This window comes from Cyprinodon variegatus, unplaced genomic scaffold, assembly GCF_000732505.1.
Source record: "Cyprinodon variegatus isolate N-32 unplaced genomic scaffold, C_variegatus-1.0 Scaffold385, whole genome shotgun sequence".
Lineage (NCBI taxonomy): Eukaryota > Metazoa > Chordata > Actinopteri > Cyprinodontiformes > Cyprinodontidae > Cyprinodon > Cyprinodon variegatus.
In genome coordinates, this window is record NW_015150838.1 from 611,143 (window position 1) to 630,276 (window position 19,134).

The window sequence follows — 19,134 nt, forward strand, 5'->3', positions numbered from 1 at the left end:
CTGTTAGGCAGCAAGTTATGAGTTTAAATGTTTGTTCACAATCTGTTTCTGATGCTATTGATTGGAAATTTAAAAATGTTGATGTACTGAAGTTAATAAAAACATAACTTTAAAGATTTCAATTTACAAAGTACTTTCTGTGTCTTAAGGAATACGGATGGAGAAACATAAATACTAATGAGTAGATAAAATCCAGCATTGCAAGGGTTGGATAGTACACTGTTATGGCTAAAACATACAATGAAAGGCTTTAAACTCTAGAAAATGTATCTTGTTTAAGGAAGACTGATGTTTCTATGTAAAGGGAGCAGGTGGAGCACTTAAATCAGAATAACAAGCACGTCAAGATTATAACCGAGTCACATTTTATTTCCAAACAAATAAACTCTTGTCAAGTCCCAAAATAAAACCCAAACAAAAGTTGCAGGACTGCGTTCCCTCATGACTAGGACAGGGTAGACCATGAGGCCGAGCGTCCTGATAGGCTGTACCACCTGCAGTGACAGGAAGGAAACTACTGTACAATCAAAGGGTTCATGTTTGCAAGCACTTACTGCACAGATGTGCTAGAACAGAAACACCATCACCCAAAAGTACAAACAGAGACCCTGAGCCCCCCCCCCGACCCCCCCCCCCAAAAAATAAAAAGCATATATGTCAATATGTTTCTCATAAGAACGACCCTCGTCAGTTATACACAGAGGCATTCAGGTACCATCTGGTTAGCACAGCCTCAATGGAAAGAGGAGAATGAGATTGAGTTCTTTGGGCTTGGACATGGCTGACCGAGGCATGAGAAGCTCACACATCGTTAACAGTCAGCTGGGTTTGGATCCACTCTACGCTTCTGAAGTTTGATCGATGCTCTGTGTTTCTGTAGCTTTCTGTCTGAATTGCTTTTATTTTACATTATACGTCTTTTTTTATTTAAAACTATACACCCACACGTTCCACCAGAAACCACATGTAGACGGGGGCCTACTCCAGGAACCGGAACCCTTCTCACCAGGCAACGGTTCCTTTAGAAGAGAAATACTGACGTTACAGCACATTTGGATGGAACCTGTATGTGGAGAGTAGCTCAGACTTTTACTTACCTGATGTCTGTGGTCTATAAAACATGTCTGTCCAAGTTTGAGTCACACATGCATGATCTGCTGGGTTGGGGGGGGGCTTATTTACATTGTTTAGCTACCACACCATTTTTCGAAACAGTCTGCAAGCAGTTAATGGCTCTGTTCCCTTCGGTTATTCCCTGAACTCTGGTTTTGACACAGGTAATGACAGCTGGTTCAGCGGCGGTGCCTGGTAGGTGGGCACAGCTGATCGGAAAATAAAAATAAAAACAATTCCTGCAGCTTACAGGTGCTGTGAGCAGGAGAGAGCTGGGGACCCGGCTCTGGGTTCCATTTGAGTTAAAAACACATGAAAAAAAAACCTTGAAAAGGCCAAGAGGGTTCAGAGATGGGGCTGCTCCTGCAGACGTGCAAACTGCACTGAGCGATGAAATCTCTGTGATGCCAAAAAGAAAAAAAGAAAAAAGCTTAGTCCTGCAGGAGAAAAGGCCGTCCAGTTTAAACCCCTTCCAACCAACACTCTTTTCTGTGTGCTCACCTCAGGGGTTCAGAGTCGTTAAGAATGAACACATTTATAGATACTCAAAGCATAAAAGGTTTACTCAAACCCAACTTTAGTGTTTTTTTGGTAGAGGGGGACAATTCAGAACAGATTATACTGACTCTTTAATTATTAGAACATCCAATACAATTATTGTCTTGTTCTACCCGTTTTTAAGGCCACCACAGCGGCGGCAGATAGGACAGTACCATGTGACCAATCAGAAGTGAATCCTCTAGGAAGGCAGAGAGTGTAATGGGGTCGTCTACTGCTCAACAGAAGCTGGGAGGCTCTACCTGTCCGGATTAAATAAAGCCAAATTGTCAGATTATACAGAAAAAAAAGTTTGAAAACAAGGATGTGAAAGGAGTCAGAGCAGGTGAGACTTGATTTTAAATCTATTGCACTTAATGTCTGACCTCCTGAAGCTTGGAGGACACAGAAGTAAAGATCTGGCCCTCATCGATTGCTTGCAGCCTCCCTCACAACAGGTGCTCACAAAACAATGTGTATTCCATGTAAGGCAGTTTGGTGTTTTGCAGAGAGCCCGGTTACACTTCTCTACCCCCATTCCTTTACAGAGCAGCTAAAAACCACAAGCCAAAAAAATAAGAGCAAATAAAAAAAAAAACAACCCACAAAAAAAAACCTAACAGCCCTCCAAGCGACAGTTTCTAATGAAGTGTAAAATGTGAAGATTTTCATATGCTGTAAAATCTGAGGACTTATGATTTATCTTGTGATCTTATAATATAAATGTAGAGATTCACAACATGTTTCTTCCTCTTGATCTGCCTTCATCAGCCGCAGCGCTGACAACCAATCAGAGAGCTGCTTTGTGATGAACAGATTGCCAGTTTCTGTTGTTTTTTTTAATAGGCTTCTTTGCTAATTTCCTCCATCAGTATAAACATACGTCTCCTCCAACAGTACCATCAGCAGGGCTCAAATGGATCCAGTCTGTTTATAAAAAAACCCCCAAAACTAAAAACAAAACCCTAATTGTTCTTCGCCTCTCCTCGTGTCTTTTTAATGTGATCTGATGAACATTTACAAAGTGTTCCAACTTGGTTTGATTTGTCTATATTTCTTCTTTTTGAATCACTAACTCCTTCCTGATTTCTGCTCAACAGGCCCATCTTCAGGCAGTCCCGATCCCATAAAGGAACTCGCTCCTTTTCCCTTCTGTTTGACAAAATTCCTTTGGAATGGCAATTCCAGTCTTGAATGGTTTTTGTTGAGAAACTCATGCAGGGGTGTGCACAGTCACAGTAATGGTGATAAAGACTTCTTTTTCATTTAGAGAGTAACATAATGATGACACTAAAACTGGATATGAAACATATCTGCAAAAAGGAGGTGAGGAGAGGGGGGGAGGGTTTGGCATGTGGACGTGGGGTTAGGGGCTTGGGGGGGTCTCTGGGAGGGAGCTCTGCACCGAAGCAGGGAGGACGGCAGGGAGCTCAGAGCTTCTCTGGGGAGGGAATCCAGATGTAGGGACCAGACTGCTCCTCGATGATGAGCTTGATTTTGTTGTAGATCTCCTCTAGTGAGTCACCCTGTACAATAGCTAGGAGCAAACAAAGGAAACAACATTTATTAGCTGCTCTGATCAGAAGGAAAAAACAATCTGATAACTTCTGGGCACAATCATCATTTAGATCAGAGGTTTACAAATGTTTTGACTAAATTACCAATTGAAATATGAACAAAATAAAATATATTTCTGAAATGTACTTTCTCAGCAAACAAACCACATATTAACATATTAATAGAACATAGTCTGGATTTGTGGAAGTTATTCATCTTTATACGACTATAGATCCCAAAGAGAAAAGGGTGTCCTGTGTGTGCCTGAGTAGAAAGAAAAGAATAAATGTCCATTATTCTTGTTAAACTCAGGATATCTCCATCTGTGGAAGTCAAGGCCAGGATACGTCCTTCCTGCTGCACAAATACACTGTTTGCATGCAGAGCAGAGATCACAGTGAAATGGAAAAGCAAACATAGCTGTGATGATATTTTGAGCGAAATAGTGAAAAACACTAATTTATTGCTTTAAACTTATAAGATCAGAAGTAGATATTTTTTTAAATTAAGGGAAGACGTGAATTACAGATCAAACGATCAGTTTACTTATAAGATTTTTGCATCTCAATCTTCTATAGGTCATATTTTTTCCTCTCTGGTTTTATTTTTGTCTCCTCATCAGCAGACGTGATAACGTTGTGATTCTCGCCATCAGAAACTTCTGGCTGCTTCTCAGCTTGTGATACCTTGTTTCATTTCATGAAAAATCTTCATTAAGGAACCTTTTGTAAACTGATTATTAATCGATTGATTGAAAAAATAATTAACAGATTAATCGATCTGCAAAATATTCGTGAGTTGCAGCTCCACACACACAAGGTTTCCATAACATTTGGCATCTTTAAAAGGTACAAAATGGAAGGAAAAATTAAAAGAGTTGCGATTAAATAATTGAAAAAGCAGCAACCAACCTGTGAAATACTCTCCAAAGTCTTGCTCCAGCTTAACTGCCTTGTCGAAGACTTTATTAGCCTGCTCATACGTCTGCCTCTTATTCATTTCCCTGGATTGAAAAACATGGAGGGTTATTTCAGCACATAGAAGCTGTTCAGACTGCAGTGAGTAAGGAAGAGTGTGGCTCACATTAGAGCTTCGATGGATTTTGGTTTTATAAAGATGGCGATCGGATAAAGTTGTGCTTGCTGGAGTCGTTTGATGGCGTTCCCGGACACATCCAGAATGCAGTGTTTCCCCTAAAAGCACAGAGCTCAGTAAATACCACAGCATTCATGTTAGTGTCACTTTAATGAAGTATTGATTTTCTGGTGCCTACCCGCTCTGCAACGGTTCTGACTGACAAGATGCTCGTCCCGTAGAGGTTCTCATTAAACTGACCCGCCTCAATAAATTTATTATCCTGGATATCTTTCTCCATTTGCTCCCTGGAGCCCACGAAGTGGTAGTCCTGGCCGTCGATCTCGTTCTCTCGCCTTGGACGGGTCGTATCTGCGGATGCAAACGGAACAGGTTTATTTTTGTCCCTGCTCGTATGTTTGGCGCCTGGCAGGGCGGCTGGGTTCTAACTCACGGGGAACGCATGAACCAAACTTGTGGGGAAACTCGGAGATGAGGTCGTCGTTTACTCGGTCCTTCATTGGGCCCAAAATGATCACAGGCCTTGTGTAGGTGACTGGATTGGAGACAAGAGAGGTATGTAAGTTTACATGACAATAAATGATAGCTAACCTGTGGAGAGCTGTGGTCTCACTCACTTTCCTGCCGGATAACTGGCTCATAGGAAAGGATTGTGTCCTCCTGACCCTCTGTAAGAAACACAAAGCAGAATCAGAGGTCACATCTGAATTGAAAATGTAAAAGAACAAAACATTTCCTTTTCACCGCATACTTCAGTTTATTTATCGGGATGTTCTGTGGCAAACAAAGCAATGCATACAGTCAAATATAAAGCAGGATTCACATTCAGTCCTATTTAATACTCCTAATCTGTCAGTAATCTAATCTCAATTTTAAATCCAGCTGCTCTCAGAGCCTTAAGTCAGTGAGAAATCATTAATCATTTAGTAACAAAAAGAACAGAGAAGACCTGCAAGCCTCTCAAGAGACTGACTATACACATAAAAAGCTGCAGAGATCTACAGCTCAGATGGAAGAATCTGTTAACTAAACAACTATTAGTCTATGATAAAGAAAAAAAAAAGGAGGGGGGGGGGGCTCTGAGCTCTGTTCAAATGAGCCTTTAAATTTCTGGCCAATATGCATTTGCAGATCATCTTAAACACACCCTCTCCTCCATAAATGATGGTGGTCTTATCAGATTGAGCTGAAGCTTCTTTCAAAAGAAGACTCCAAAGATCTTTATTATTTAGGTGTGCAAAGACCCACAGCTTCCATATTTTATTTCAATACATTCATGACTATGCAGCCATGCGGGTCCACCAAGATTGCGGCTGAAGCAGGGTGGTACGTGGAAACAGGCAGGACTACTTTTCTGAGGTTTTTAAAGTAAAATGGACTTACTTGAACTACTTTCACTGTCACTTGTGTTGGATGTCAGGCATTCTGAAAAGCAAAATACAGATTTTTCATCAAACTGTTTTTTTTAAGCAGTTGTAAGGTTTAAATGTATTTCCACCTGTCTAAATAGTCTTAAAAAAATAAAAATAAAAAAGGCCCAAAATTTCTATGACCTAATAGGCCTTAAAAAAATAAATAAAAGGGGTATAAAGAAAGCAGAAGCTCCTCTATAAGCGACAGTCAAGCGTTTGCAGAACTAGGGAAGTGGTTTTTAGGTGCAAGCAATAGGAAATTAAGTGTTTCCTGTGACGATGTCCCAATTGACCCAGACTCTCCTGGTCAAGTGTTTTCCTATCGGCAGATCTGTGCTGGTGGCAGCAGATCCGGTATCAGGGAAAGTGGAGGAAAACGTTGCTCACATGAGGGAGGCAGGAGCCGGCTGACTCAGGGGAGCTCTTCAAGCAGACACAGAGTTACAACACAAGTATCGGAACTCTGTGTGACCTTATGAGGAGAAACATGTTGGCAGAGGGACCCCCGGAGACGTTCAGACCAAGTGTCACCCCTGGCTCCCCCTCCCATAGGAATGCATGGTTTATATGTGCCATGGAAGATCAGTGAGTGTGTGTGTCTAAATGTGCGCTTCTCGCATTCCCAGCCGGGTCTGCGGTGACAAAGCGTTCTCTCTGGGGGACAGCTGCTTGACGCGGTGCAACCACACACTTACTCAAACTCTTTGATCCATAAAAGTCATCGCTTAACCCCGGGAAGTCCTAGATGTCCCGACAGGTGAGAGCAGAAACCAAGAGAAGAAAGCAGAGAGGAAGAAGAAGAGGTTAGTGAGAGTCGGAGGGGAAGAGGAGAGGAGTGCGCCCGCTGACACATTGTGCTGTCATACTCATTAAGCCTGAGCTCCACTTTGTTCATAGAGAGCCACTACTATTCAATTACACAGACCCAATCCCATTAAAATGGGATTTTGACCTGCTAAGAGTTAAAGCTTTGGTCCAGTAATGAGATTCTCCGTGTTGTGAGGTCACTGCCTGACTGGAGAATTGATCAGCCCAAAGATAAATAACAGCTGGCAGCACACATGCAGCTAGACACTCCTCTGGAGCCCACAGACGATGGAGGGGGGGGGAACCCACACCTCCAGTGTCTGTGGGGCATCTCTCTGGGACTATGAGGCAGGGTGGAGAGTGCTGCCGAGGCACAGACCGTCCCTGGAGGTGAGCGGAAAGATGGAAGACGACAGAAGTCAAGCATGAAGGGGGAAGAGGACAAAAAAATAAAATAAAAAAATGGAGAAAAAAGAGCCACCCCCTCCCCTGGATCACACAGCTGGTACTCACGTTCAGACTCCACTAAGTCGGCAACAATATTCTCCTTGCTCTTGTAAAACGGGAACTTGCGTGAGAGGTTGAAGCTTTTTTTGCGCTTCACTTTAACTGGCTGCTGATGTGTGGGTGAGAGAGGGGGGGAGGGAGGGGGGAGGAGGGCAAAAACAAAAAAACAGACGAGGTTTCAATGAAGGTACTCGACAACCATGCAAAAAATGAGGGAAGGGGGGAATAATAAAATGTGAACAATTAACATGAACTGATGAGGGTGAGACACAGGTGATGGTTGGAACATCAGAGTGGAGGAGAGACGACCAGATTAAACCTCCATCAGATGAAAGGAGCAGGAACCATAATCCTTCAACATAACCTGATGTCTCAGTAATCATTTAGTTAAAAATGGAAACTTGTTAAATAGATAGATTACATATCTGTGGTATTATAGCACCTAATTCCAACATCTGAACACATGAGCATCTAAAATAAAACACTAACAGATTACAGCTTTCCTTAAAATGACTTGAACTCCTCAAGACATAAAAAGAGAACTATTTTTTTTCTAAAGGGTTCCATCCAGTCCTTTCTTTCCATGTAAGTTACATGTTTGATGTTTCTACTTCAGCAGCGGGCCGACAGGAGGAATAATCTGCTGCTTCCATCTGTGAATCAATCAAGGCTGCAGTAGTTCCTGCTTCCTAATAGCAAACTGTGGCTGAATCCAGCAACTCTCCTGTGAACACAGCAGTTTTCTTCATGGCTATGCAGCTGCTAATCTGAGATATTTATGTATTTACAACCTTTTGTTAATAATCTGAAGTGACTAATTTCATCATGAGCTCAGGGCTTTAATCATCAAATAAATCACTGTGTATAATCGGGCTTCTTGAATTATTTATTTACTTAATCAATCAACTTTTTGATAAAAAAACTAATTTGCTGTTTTGTAAATATTTTGCCCAGTGTCGATTTCTTTGTTAAATGGAGCAAACAAGCTGTAGAGGTTCCAAAGAGATCATCTCCAGGGAGCTCCTCTGTAATCGATAGCGTAAATTGAGCGGTCTTTGTGTTTGCTCCAGTAAACAGGTGCTGGTCTCTTTCCCACACTCAGGAGGAAGTGGTAGATCTGCCTGGGAGCCCTGCAGCAGCTCTGTGGACAGCCGCTGGGGGCCCCGGGGTGGCTGCTCCTCCAAACTTACCCTGTTGGACTCAATCATGCCTGTCCTGGCGTGAAACTTGACCGTTTTTAATCTGGCTCGCTCTTTCTTTTCCACTCTAGAAAATAAAACAAAAAAAAAAGGTTTCTTTTATGTTTTTTTGGATGTCATTACTCAGGTGCTCTCCATGAAGGAGGAATCTACCTTTTCTTGCTAGGAATGACTCCGATCTGCTCGCTCTCTCCGTGTGGAGTGACGAGCCTCGCCTGCCACCACTCATCATCAGAAGCGTTTATGACATGAAGGATATCCCCATAAGAGAAACTCAGGCCTTGGCTGGGCAGGCAGCTGTCTCGTGTTCGATCATAGTCAAAGAGAGCTCTGCAAAAAATAAGGTTTGAGTTGGTCTTTACTCTTTCATTAAGATTTCAATCAATTGACCAAAAAGGACGAAGATGAGAGCTAATAAAAAAAAAAAAAAAAGACCAGAAATACAAAACTATCTTTCTCATCTTGTCTTCTTCATCCAGTGCACGCATCAGACAAACATCAATCAGTCTATAAAGCAACCACTATACCTTTAAGCCAAGTAAAAAAAAGTATTTAACCATACAGATGGGATTAAAAGTCACTGATGGATGTAATTACTACAAAATTAAACAAGCTGCATTTAGATAGATTATAAAAAGAGGAATAATTTGATTAATCTGTAGAATATTTTTTTGATGAATAATCGGATATCCAAAGCATCCTTAAAGAAGACTTTTTGCTAAATTAAACCAGCTGAAACTAAAACAATTCAACTTGAAAAGTTCCAGATAAGGCATACTGACAGACGAAAAAGTTTCTTTCAACTTTAATACAAAATATTTATACCTGTTTTTACAATCGTATATATATATAATTACAGCTCTAATTGCGTTGCTGTCAGCTAAATGCATGTTTTACATTCTCTATACTCGTTAACTATACAGTTAAGGATTTATTGATAACTAAATTAGTAGATGAATATTTTAAATCGATTAATCCGATTAAGTGTATCAGCCCAATCATGGAGCACCACAAAATTAGTGCAGGTGGTGTGAAAGGCCCCTGAAAAGCACCTTGGTAACCTCAATCTACTCTACATTTTTTTTGAGTGAAAAAATATCAGTGACATAATACAAATGATCAGAGTTGCAAATAAACTGTTTTGGTTTTAAAGTGGCTATCGCTAATATTCTAAGCAGAGATGAAAACACAGACCTAAAGTAACCGCTCCTCTTTCCAAACCACTAGATTCAGCCGCTCGTGTATCATTCAGGGCTGCAAATGTGTGAAATCATAACCGAGGCTTTTTCTACAAGCATTTATCAAAGACCTGGTTGATTTTTCCACAGCAAACTACATCTACAAACTACATCCCTCCACCTTTTGGATGAATGAAAGCAAAAACCCAGAAGCCAAACCTTCTCATCCAACATCAGTGCCTGACCCCACATATATGATCCATTTATAGAGGTGGTACTTGTTCTAAAAACTTTCATAACTACTGGTTAAAGGTACAGAAATTATCACATGCAAACCTACAACACTGAACCACATAATTGATCATTAATCCATTTGTAATTCACTGCTGTACAATTAAACAAACAGGTTTGGTCGTCAGTGCCACGGCATCTTGTTGGACCAGTCAACCAACAGCCATTTCTGAAGGAATTAGTAGGCGCTTTACTGGTTTAGGCTTCCATTGACCTCCAAGCTAACATTTACAGGTCAGGTGAGACAGAAAGGGCTTTAACCCAACCATCCGGTTCAACTGTTTTCAGATTGTATCGGACATAACGCTGCTACCTGAAACTAGATGGGAAGAAATGATGACGAATCAGCCATGATGCAATTGAAGGGAAGCTTGTCAAGTCCACTGTCAGCATTGACAATGAAATTCCTTGTGTTAGCTGTGTTGCAGCACCTTGAAATTCCTGTGTTACAACCGGAGCCAGAGAGCAGTGCACCTCACAGGCTGCAGATCTCTGCATTCCTGAAGCTGATAGGGAGGATAAGGAAACTCCTGCTTCACTCAGCATAACTGGAGGCTTAGTCACCTGCACAGGAGCACCGGCACTTCAGCAAGATAACGTTGGCCTGATTTTATTTCAGAAAACTGATTCGAACACACAGAACACTATTCAAGGCTCAGAGTTCACAATCAATTTAAGTGGACATTTTTTAGCAATGGGTCAGCTTTAAATACTAAACCTAGAATTCAATATTCTTTCAGGATAGTTTGGGCTGCAGAAGAACTATGGACTTAATCCTAATCTAAATCTAGCAATGTCGCTCTTTAAAGTTTAATTTCAATTTGATTTAAATTAGGGTTAACATCCAAAAGGGAGAACTGAAATCAAAGCCCGTTTTTGAAAGCAATATGTTTCTTTTTTATTATAAAACTAGAGTGAGAATTTTTTTTATTAATTTGGACTGGTAGAAAAATTGGGCAATTAAATGTTTTAGTCATATTGCCCAGCGCTGCAACACCTGTCTACAATGTTGAGTTTTGACAAAGTTGCTTTGTTTTTGGTATTTTGGGTGGGACAGACATGCATCCCAACCATATATGAAAAAGTAGTGGGATACCAAATCTAGACAAAGGCCGACCGACGTCTGAACCGCTATTAGCATGCATTTCCTGATACATTAGTGCATTCATAAGCCATGCATTGAGATCACCTGAATTGGTCAGAACAGCATACGCTGACAGATGAGCACACATTGTTTTTAACACGCATGAATTATTCCCACATTTAACCTAACCTAAACCTTTAGCAGCAGTGTACCGACAAGCAAAAACAAATTTATTTTAACTTAAAAAAAAAAGAAAATCAGCTTTGATTATACTGTTATTTCTTTGATGTAGAAACTGCCAGACATGACTGAAGTTTCCAGGAAGTTGAGAGAAGAAGCCTCTAAAGCTAAAACCATTTCAATCTTATTAATTAAAAGTAAGTTACTTTAGTAGTAAAAAAAGTGTGTGTGCAGGAATTTAAATTTGGTTACATTTATTTTAATGTTTAAATTCATAGAAAACTTTAGCTATGGTTTATACTGTGACTTTGAATTAAATTAGGTTAGATAAAAACTTATCATATGCTGTACTGACAGGAGAGAGTTCAATCAATTTTTTGCTTAATTTTCTTTTTTGCTTGAACTGAAATGTGTAATATTTTTTATCATTGTCATTTTTAATTATGCAAAGAGGAAGAAAAATAAATATCGGCTTCAAATAACCAAGCAGCCCAACTGGGGACCGGTTAGATTATTATCAAAACAGTAAGAATCGGCGTTAAAAACATGGGTCTATCCCTAGTTTATAGTTAGAAAACCAGCTGACAAATAAAGTGAATAACAGGAGCAAATATCCACAGAGTTAACCTCTAAAGGAAGATCAGGTAGGGAAGGACAAAGGGGGAGTGTATATTTTTATACTTTATCTGCTCTCCATTTGATTAAAATCACTTTAATCTGTCATATTCTGAAAAAAATGCTGGACTATTATAGTTCTCAGTCTGTTACTTCTAGATATGTAGTCCATTTAGTTTATACTGCAGCTGCTCAATTAGAGCCTCTGCTGTTTGTTAGTCAGAATCAATACATCATCATCAATTGATGAAGATATTCATTTATCTGCAAGACGCCAACTAATGGCTCATCTTAACATTTAATATCCAAAATAAAGTTTTTTGTTAAAAATCATAGCCGTAATTATACAACATACTCTGAAGAGGCACATAGTGGTGAGGAGGCCTTTAAGCTCATCAGAGCTTCAGCAAAAATACAAAGAAGCACCCTGACAACAGGGTTACATCACATACATGTTTCACCTTGAACCTTTGTTCAGCCTTTATGACTTGCAGTGCTTGTGTAGGCAGAGGGCTGCCACCTGCTTTCATTTCCAAATGAACCTCCATCCAGTTTGGCAACTGGCCCAAAGTGTCATAACGCGAGTCACTTTGACAAGCCCCTCTGTCAATCTGTATTAAAAGAAGCTGAGCCAATGTCATCTGAGGCGTCGAAACAACAACACGGGGTGTCCGTCAGCTTTTAGAGGATGAACGCCATCAACCCGCTGCCCCAAATTAAACGGCATCTCACTTACAGCTTAGCGCCCAATAGAATAAAATAAAGAGTCTTTCATCACACGATCTGTGCCATGTGTGCCTGCTTTTAAGAACACGTGCGTTTAGGCTTCTTTCACCCCCACAGACAAGCTGAGGTTGGTTATGCAAGAGTGGTTATTTTAACAGCAGATCTCTGAATTTGATGTAGTGAGTGCAGCTGTGTATTTGTGTGTACCTGACATAGAGGGAGCGCTTCTCGCTGGTGCGCAGGGAGCCTGATCCTGAGCTCATGCTGCTGTTCATCATCTGCTCCCTCAGGTCGTGGATCTTTGACTCAAAGCGACTGTACTCTGTCAAAAAACAAAGAAATGTGTCAACATCACCTTAAAAAACAGGAAAGGGGTTCATTGTAGAGAAAGGTCCCACCATCTTGGACCGATTTCAAGCAAAACGGAGCAGGGAGTGTTATTTTGCTTTAATATTAGTAGAGATTAGAGTTTTGTTGAGCCCAGCAGTAAACTAAAGCGAGAATCCTTAAGCTGATTAACGACCCTGGGTGCAGATGGTTTATCACAGATCTGCCTTACACATCCTGTAATGTCTCATGTCAGGTAATTAATTACTCAGATTAATTAAGTTCAACATGGGCTCTTTAGTGGGGTTTAGAAAAAGGGGAAGACCTCCAAGTATTTCACATGCACAGTCATTTGTCAAAGGTGTATAAATCCTGTAGCAGCTCCTCAGCTCAGGGATGATGTATGGATCCAGTTGGAGCTTCTCATTAAGAATGCTCTCATTAGCCTGCTTTGTGCAGGGGCCACTGCACCAGAGGGTTTGGGTAGATAAACAGAAGGGCAGACGCGGTCAGAGAAACATAGAGCCTGGGGATTTAGGTAAACGCAGCACAGATACACAAAAAATATGAAATTTATACTTAACCACAACTTGCTAATAGAAGTTAGACCCAAATTTTTCTCATAGAGCTACCAGAGTTATGGCAAAATAGAGTCAGCTGCTAAAGAGGCACATTAAGTCTTTCAGCATTAAATCAGGAAGATAATCCATGATAGGACCAATAAATATCAGATTCTTTAAAGATATAATTAAAGTAGTAGCTGCGTACAGCTCAGAAATGAACCAGTTCTACCTAATGTAACCATGTTGCTGCTTTAGGCTCTTTAATCCTTGTAGCAATAAATCTAAACACAGAAAAAAAAACTAGAATCATGAGGAAAAGGGGGGATTTTAGCATATGTTTATACATTTGGGATTATAAGTATAAAACAGTCAGAGTAAGTTTCAAACAGTAAGCTTTGATGGCAGCACTAGTGTTAAATATTCACTTCTGTCTGAATATTTGCTCCCAACACTCATCTATATGTAAAAACCTAACATTAGCCGACGGTCTTCTACAGTTTTAAACTGTCCTGTTGATATGCAAATATTGATCAACCTGATTTGTATGCATTATGCAGCTCATTTATAAAGTCTTCCAGATGAAGTCAAAAGCTGATGACTGATTATCATTTTGGGTGCAATATTGCTGCCTTTTAACATATCAGGATCTTGTTGGATGAGATCATGTTACAGCCTTACAGTGTTGTCTGAACAATGCAGCGTACCCTTCATGTTCATAATTAGTTAACAGAAAATGGTGGCTGCCATATGGATGGTCTCCTGCCTTGCTGCTTAATCATTGACAGCTGGAAACACTTCTTGTAGCGTGAGCCACCTGAGATCAAAGTCTATTTTCTATCACATGAATGCAAGAAGCTGCCTTTAAAAGAAGACACTTCATGTCTACACAAATGATTTGGCTCAAGTTTTTTTCCAAGCTGCTGCAAAACACTGAGCAGGTGCAAAAACAAGTTCCAACTCACTCCCTGCCTCAGCCTACTGGGAACTTAAAGCAAACAAGGATCCGGAGCCTTGCCACAGCGCTCCACCCTATTATCTGCTCCAAGGGTTAACAATGCATCTATGTGACGCTGCAAGGTGAGGTAACCAGACACTGCCTGACTGGCTGTAACCAAGAGCAACCAGCTAGCACTCCTTGAAATGGGACTGGATACACGGAAGCAGCTATTCAGCAGAGCCGAACTGGCTTTCAGGCACAGGAGAGAAGGGAACAGAGCGAGTGAAGCAGCTGCCTGGAAGAAGAGGGCCTGCAGAACGAGACCAGGAGTTACTAAATAAAGGGAGCTCCATTAAAAGGCCTGTTTCAAAACACAGCCATTGTAAGGACTCTGTCTGCGAGATGCAACAAATGCAAAGACGCACAGGTGGTGATTTAATGACGAAATGTTTTTCATAGTAGAAATGTAAAAGAAGAAAAAGAGCAGTGCTCTTAACATGCTTGGCAAAAATGTGATTACGGTAGATAAAATATTAACGGCCAACACACGTTTCTTTACACAGGAAATGTTTAGCAATAAAAGAAAAAATACAAAAACAAAATGATCACATCTAAGAAATGGAAAAAGAAAATAACCGCAAACAGAACTGTTTTATTTTGTGAGAAAAAGAAAACTCCTCAGACTGGTTACAGAAGATTTTGCCTTAGCAACATGGAAACAGGGACTAGACATTAGCTGAATTGACCATTTGTCGCCATGTAAACAGCCAGCATGTGCGGCCACAGTCAAACAAATTGAAAACAGCAGCAAATACTCCAGTTAACTACAGAAGCATATTTTACTCCCGTTTTTCTCAAGTATCAAACTATCTTGATCAGTAGGAGTTGTTTTACTAACGGATGCATCATGTGCTGTAGTGGGAAGCTTTGACAATGATGCTGCGAGGTTTAAGCTGATGACAGCATTACTGGATGCAAACCCAATAATCAGCAGGCAGGAGCCACGTTGGGAGACGGTTTGGTATAGACGGGGAAAGTCTGCCTCTTTCCTGTCTCTACATAACGATGGTTTTCAGCGAGAAGCATTTGTAAGGAGCAACATCTTCGTAGAGAAGGCAGCAGTGTTGCTTAAAAAAAAAAAAAAAAGGAGGTCAAACTGTAGAGGAGGCAGCATCAGCTAAAACAATGAACTCTATCGTGTACATTTTAATACCAGGAGGTTAAAACAGGGCTGAAGGACGGAATAAATCCAAAACTCATTTTTTCAACATTACACATGTGACTAGGGTGTAAATACACAAGTTCTAAATGAATTGATCTAAAGTTGATTGATCTTATCCATTGGCTAATGATTCATTCCTAAGCAGCCATTTTCTTAAAAAACTGAGTTTTTCTGTTTTCTCTGCATGAAGAAGATCCTTTTAAAGCAAAAAGGGCAAAATGTTTTTACAGCATAGACGCATAAAGTGCATCATTATATTTTAACAATTTATTGTGCCAACAATAATGCACACTGACTGAATGAACACAAACTGGGTTCTTATACATTGTTAAACGTAGCTATATCGATAAGATAAAACTAAACCGGTACCTATTAGGTTAATGAATGATTCAAAACTGTCATAAAAATACAGGGTATGTCACTCTGATGTGCAGTAAGACTATTTGCCACTTTGTTCCAACAGTCAGTGGTGACTATTTATATATATATATATATATATATATATATATATATATATATAAATAAAAGGTCATAGGTGCACATTTTTCATCAAAATTGCTATAGTTTCAAGATTAATACATTCACAGGATGTCTAGAGTGGTATAAAAGTGTGCATTTTATTAAGGAAGAACAGCATAAATCTGGACAGATCCAAAATGGATATAGATTTAATTCTGGTTATGATGCCAACAGAGAAGGATTCTGCATCAATAGGAATAGTAGGTCAAATAAAGTAAGACTGAGTTCAGGCGATGTCAGATCCTAGTAGCTCCGTGACTGAGCTGAGAAATGGCTTTCGCAAAAAGAGGGTGAGCATTAATAAAAGTTTAGTTTTTTTGTGTCAACTTGTAAGACTCAAAGTTCAGAATGTATTTTTTTAACTGGTAAATTAGATATTTGTTTTCGTTGTTAGAACTAGCAGCAGGCTGGCAAACCGTACAGAAGAAGTGTGCAGGAGCCTGAGTGAGAGACTTACGGGCCAGGAGGAGTAAAACTGGCTGCGCTTATTGCAATGTTACAAAAGTTTCACATAAGGTCCTCCACATTTCTATCATGGGATCCACACCTTCTGAGCACATTAGAGCAGTTGATGCAGCTTTACCATGCATCACAGCTAAGGGGCTGCTATTTAGGTAACAACATACGTTTATTGAGTGTTTATATTTACAGACGGGACCACATAAAGAGCATTCTGCATCCTTGCTGCCTTTAAAGTGTGTAACTTATCCTCCAGTATGTAGACAAGCACCGATCAGGATTTTGAGCGCAGCTCACCGATCACAAAGATCAGTTGTCTGAGGATCACAACATCAAATCTATAAATTCTTCAGCTGCTGCCTTATGTACATTGGTATTTTATCAAAAATATCAAAATTATAGGAGATGAGAAAGCATCATGAATTGACCATTTTAGTGTTGGAGGCTGTGGAGAGGAGCTTTTTTGAATCAAAATTAAAGGTAGAAAATAATGCAGTCAAAGAATGCGGAAACACTCTTTTAGAAAGCCCGCCTGAACAAATCTTTAAACATTATTGTGCCAAGTGCACGAAACTCCTCCAATATAAATAGAATTTTAGAAATTAGTTAAAAATCCCATGTGCTTTTCAAGGGACTTTGAAAAACTGTGTCATTATCTCTCAGCAAAAAAGTTTACAGCATCGTATTTCTCAGTCCATGGCTTCTTTCCACCTTCAGTTTGTATGTCATTGCCTTCTTTATTCTGTCACAATCGACTGTCATACGGTCAAGAAGAAAAAGACACCTCAGCCAGAAAGACTATGTCCAGTGTTGGTTATGATAAATTAGCAGAACAATTCATAACTAGCTCTGAAAATACTGACCCAATTTTTTCCTCCCTCTCAGTCATAACTCCCTTCTCTAGACTTAATTTATCATGATTGGTTTTCTCAAATAAAAGCTTGGTTAATTCTGTACTTCTAATCTTTAGTAAAAACAGACCCGTCTTTTTTTTTTTTTTAAGCTGGGTACAGGGAGTGTTAACACTAGTAACGTTTTAACCAAATCTTTATCTCAGCAAGGATCCACTGCTCAGGTCAAAAGTTAATCAATTCACACATCATGATATCACAGGACGACTCCCTGTAGGTTGTGATAAGCTCACGCTCTTCTGTTTTAAAGGCTCTTCTACACTGACTGTAACTTAAAGCACGACCAACTGTTGCTGTAAGAAAAACATGCTTTCTAACAGCAACAATGTTTTTCTCATTCAGACATACGAGGGATAAGGCTTTTGCCAACCACTACAAAAAAACAGGGACATCTATTCACATAAACATGGGCACTCATATACCCCTTTCCCACTGGCCGGAATAGCCCAATAAACTCTGGAACAATCAGCTTTTAGTGGCAGCGGGAACAGGTCACTGACGCGTATCTAACCCGGTCAAACGTCTCGGCAAGTTACCCGCATTAAAATTGCCTCAACGTGCTGTGGGAAAACACACTAAATTACGTGACATCATTCAACGCAACGTACGAACATCAACACACTGCATCTAATCTAACAAGTCTAATGAGCTCCGTTTACATTCGTTATACATGGCGCAGCACTGGAAAGAGGGATTCGGATGGATAAAAGAGCAAAACAAAGAATACCGACTACGCTCTGGCTCCAATCTATGTTGCTCTCCATTATTTACTTCCCTGATTTCCGTTGCACTGTTGACACCATCATCACTCACCCAGCGTGATGCCGTCATCAGACAGTGGTGGGGGACATTGCCCACGCATCTTGCCAGCAGGGGGTGAGACGTGGATTTTTGGTCAAATGGGGAAAGGAGGCAAAAGGCAAATTTTAGCGGGTCAACCCGGGTTCTCAGTGTGAAAGCAGCTTTATTGTAGCCAAACTTCCCACACGTTGAAGCAACAGCTGCCCAGCTTACAGCTTCAGAGTACAGGCTCCCTGTGTGTGGTTTAAACTGTCCCTACTATGGTTCTGTTCCACCTGAATTGCCTGCACCCAGAACATTAGCGAGAAAAGCCATAACCACAGACTGCAGCATATATCAAAATACCAAAAATATGTGCCAATGGCATATCACCATCATTAAAAAAATATACTGTTATAGATATATTAAATTATTGACCTGCCCTACCTAGAAGAGTGATTGTAATTGATTGACCATTGTTTTGATTAATAAATGATGGCCACTACTAGTGGAGAACCAAAAGTATTTTTTGGTTCTTCTGAATGGTCAGAAACATTATTTTGATATTCATAATAAAACTGTCTTTAAACCTTTTACAGGGCACTCGGTAAAGTGTAAAAAAAAAAAAAAAACTAAATTATCCAGCCAAGAGTGTTATTAGAGGACAGGACAGGACAGGCAGGACCATAATACTTTTGTAAAAATTTAAAATATGTATATTTTGATGGCAAAATTAAGCGCAATGTAATAAGAAACTGCCACTTGCCCTAATATATTAAGAAGTGCCTCTATAAGAAATTCCTGAAAAATTTTTTTTTGTTACAGCATAACTTTAGAGCGTTAATGCTAGTACAGGCACTTAGTTATTAACTTTCTAATTTTACTTTTTAACTTTTTTGCTTAGGTTTTCACCTTTTTTCTTTACTTGTTAACTTTTTTCCCCCCAACTTCATTTACAGTAGGTAATATATCATTCAAGGGCTCATCTAATTGGTCAAACGCCAAAATAACACGTACAGATGTGTAGCAGTATCTTTGCTCAATGACTGGATATAAATCTTGTGCGTATTTGTCTTATAAATCAGTAAGTTGGTCTATTAAGGGTTAAGCTGACT

At 40.0% G+C, this 19,134-nt stretch overlaps 1 protein-coding gene across 8 annotated transcripts in view; it reads right to left on the reverse strand.

The window, feature by feature from the left end:
* Positions 1 to 342: 342 nt before the first annotated feature.
* dlg3 (discs, large homolog 3 (Drosophila)) overlaps positions 343 to 19,134 on the reverse strand; it is a 131,022-nt gene continuing 112,230 nt past the window's right edge. For 5 of the 8 annotated variants that reach the window (XM_015387090.1, XM_015387089.1, XM_015387094.1 and 2 more), the window contains 11 exons: positions 12,509 to 12,623; positions 8,381 to 8,557; positions 8,219 to 8,294; positions 7,035 to 7,137; positions 5,686 to 5,727; positions 4,920 to 4,970; positions 4,736 to 4,837; positions 4,481 to 4,653; positions 4,291 to 4,400; positions 4,119 to 4,210; positions 343 to 3,187 (listed from right to left, as the gene is read on the reverse strand). In XM_015387090.1, coding sequence (XP_015242576.1) covers positions 3,081 to 3,187; positions 4,119 to 4,210; positions 4,291 to 4,400; positions 4,481 to 4,653; positions 4,736 to 4,837; positions 4,920 to 4,970; positions 5,686 to 5,727; positions 7,035 to 7,137; positions 8,219 to 8,294; positions 8,381 to 8,557; positions 12,509 to 12,623 — 1,148 coding nt within the window. In that variant the 3' untranslated portion in view covers positions 343 to 3,080. Of the gene's footprint in view, positions 3,188 to 4,118; positions 4,211 to 4,290; positions 4,401 to 4,480; positions 4,654 to 4,735; positions 4,838 to 4,919; positions 4,971 to 5,685; positions 5,728 to 6,409; positions 6,456 to 7,034; positions 7,138 to 8,218; positions 8,295 to 8,380; positions 8,558 to 12,508; positions 12,624 to 19,134 lie in introns of all 8 variants that reach the window. The other 3 variants (XM_015387091.1, XM_015387092.1, XM_015387086.1) reach the window with 2 other exon arrangements.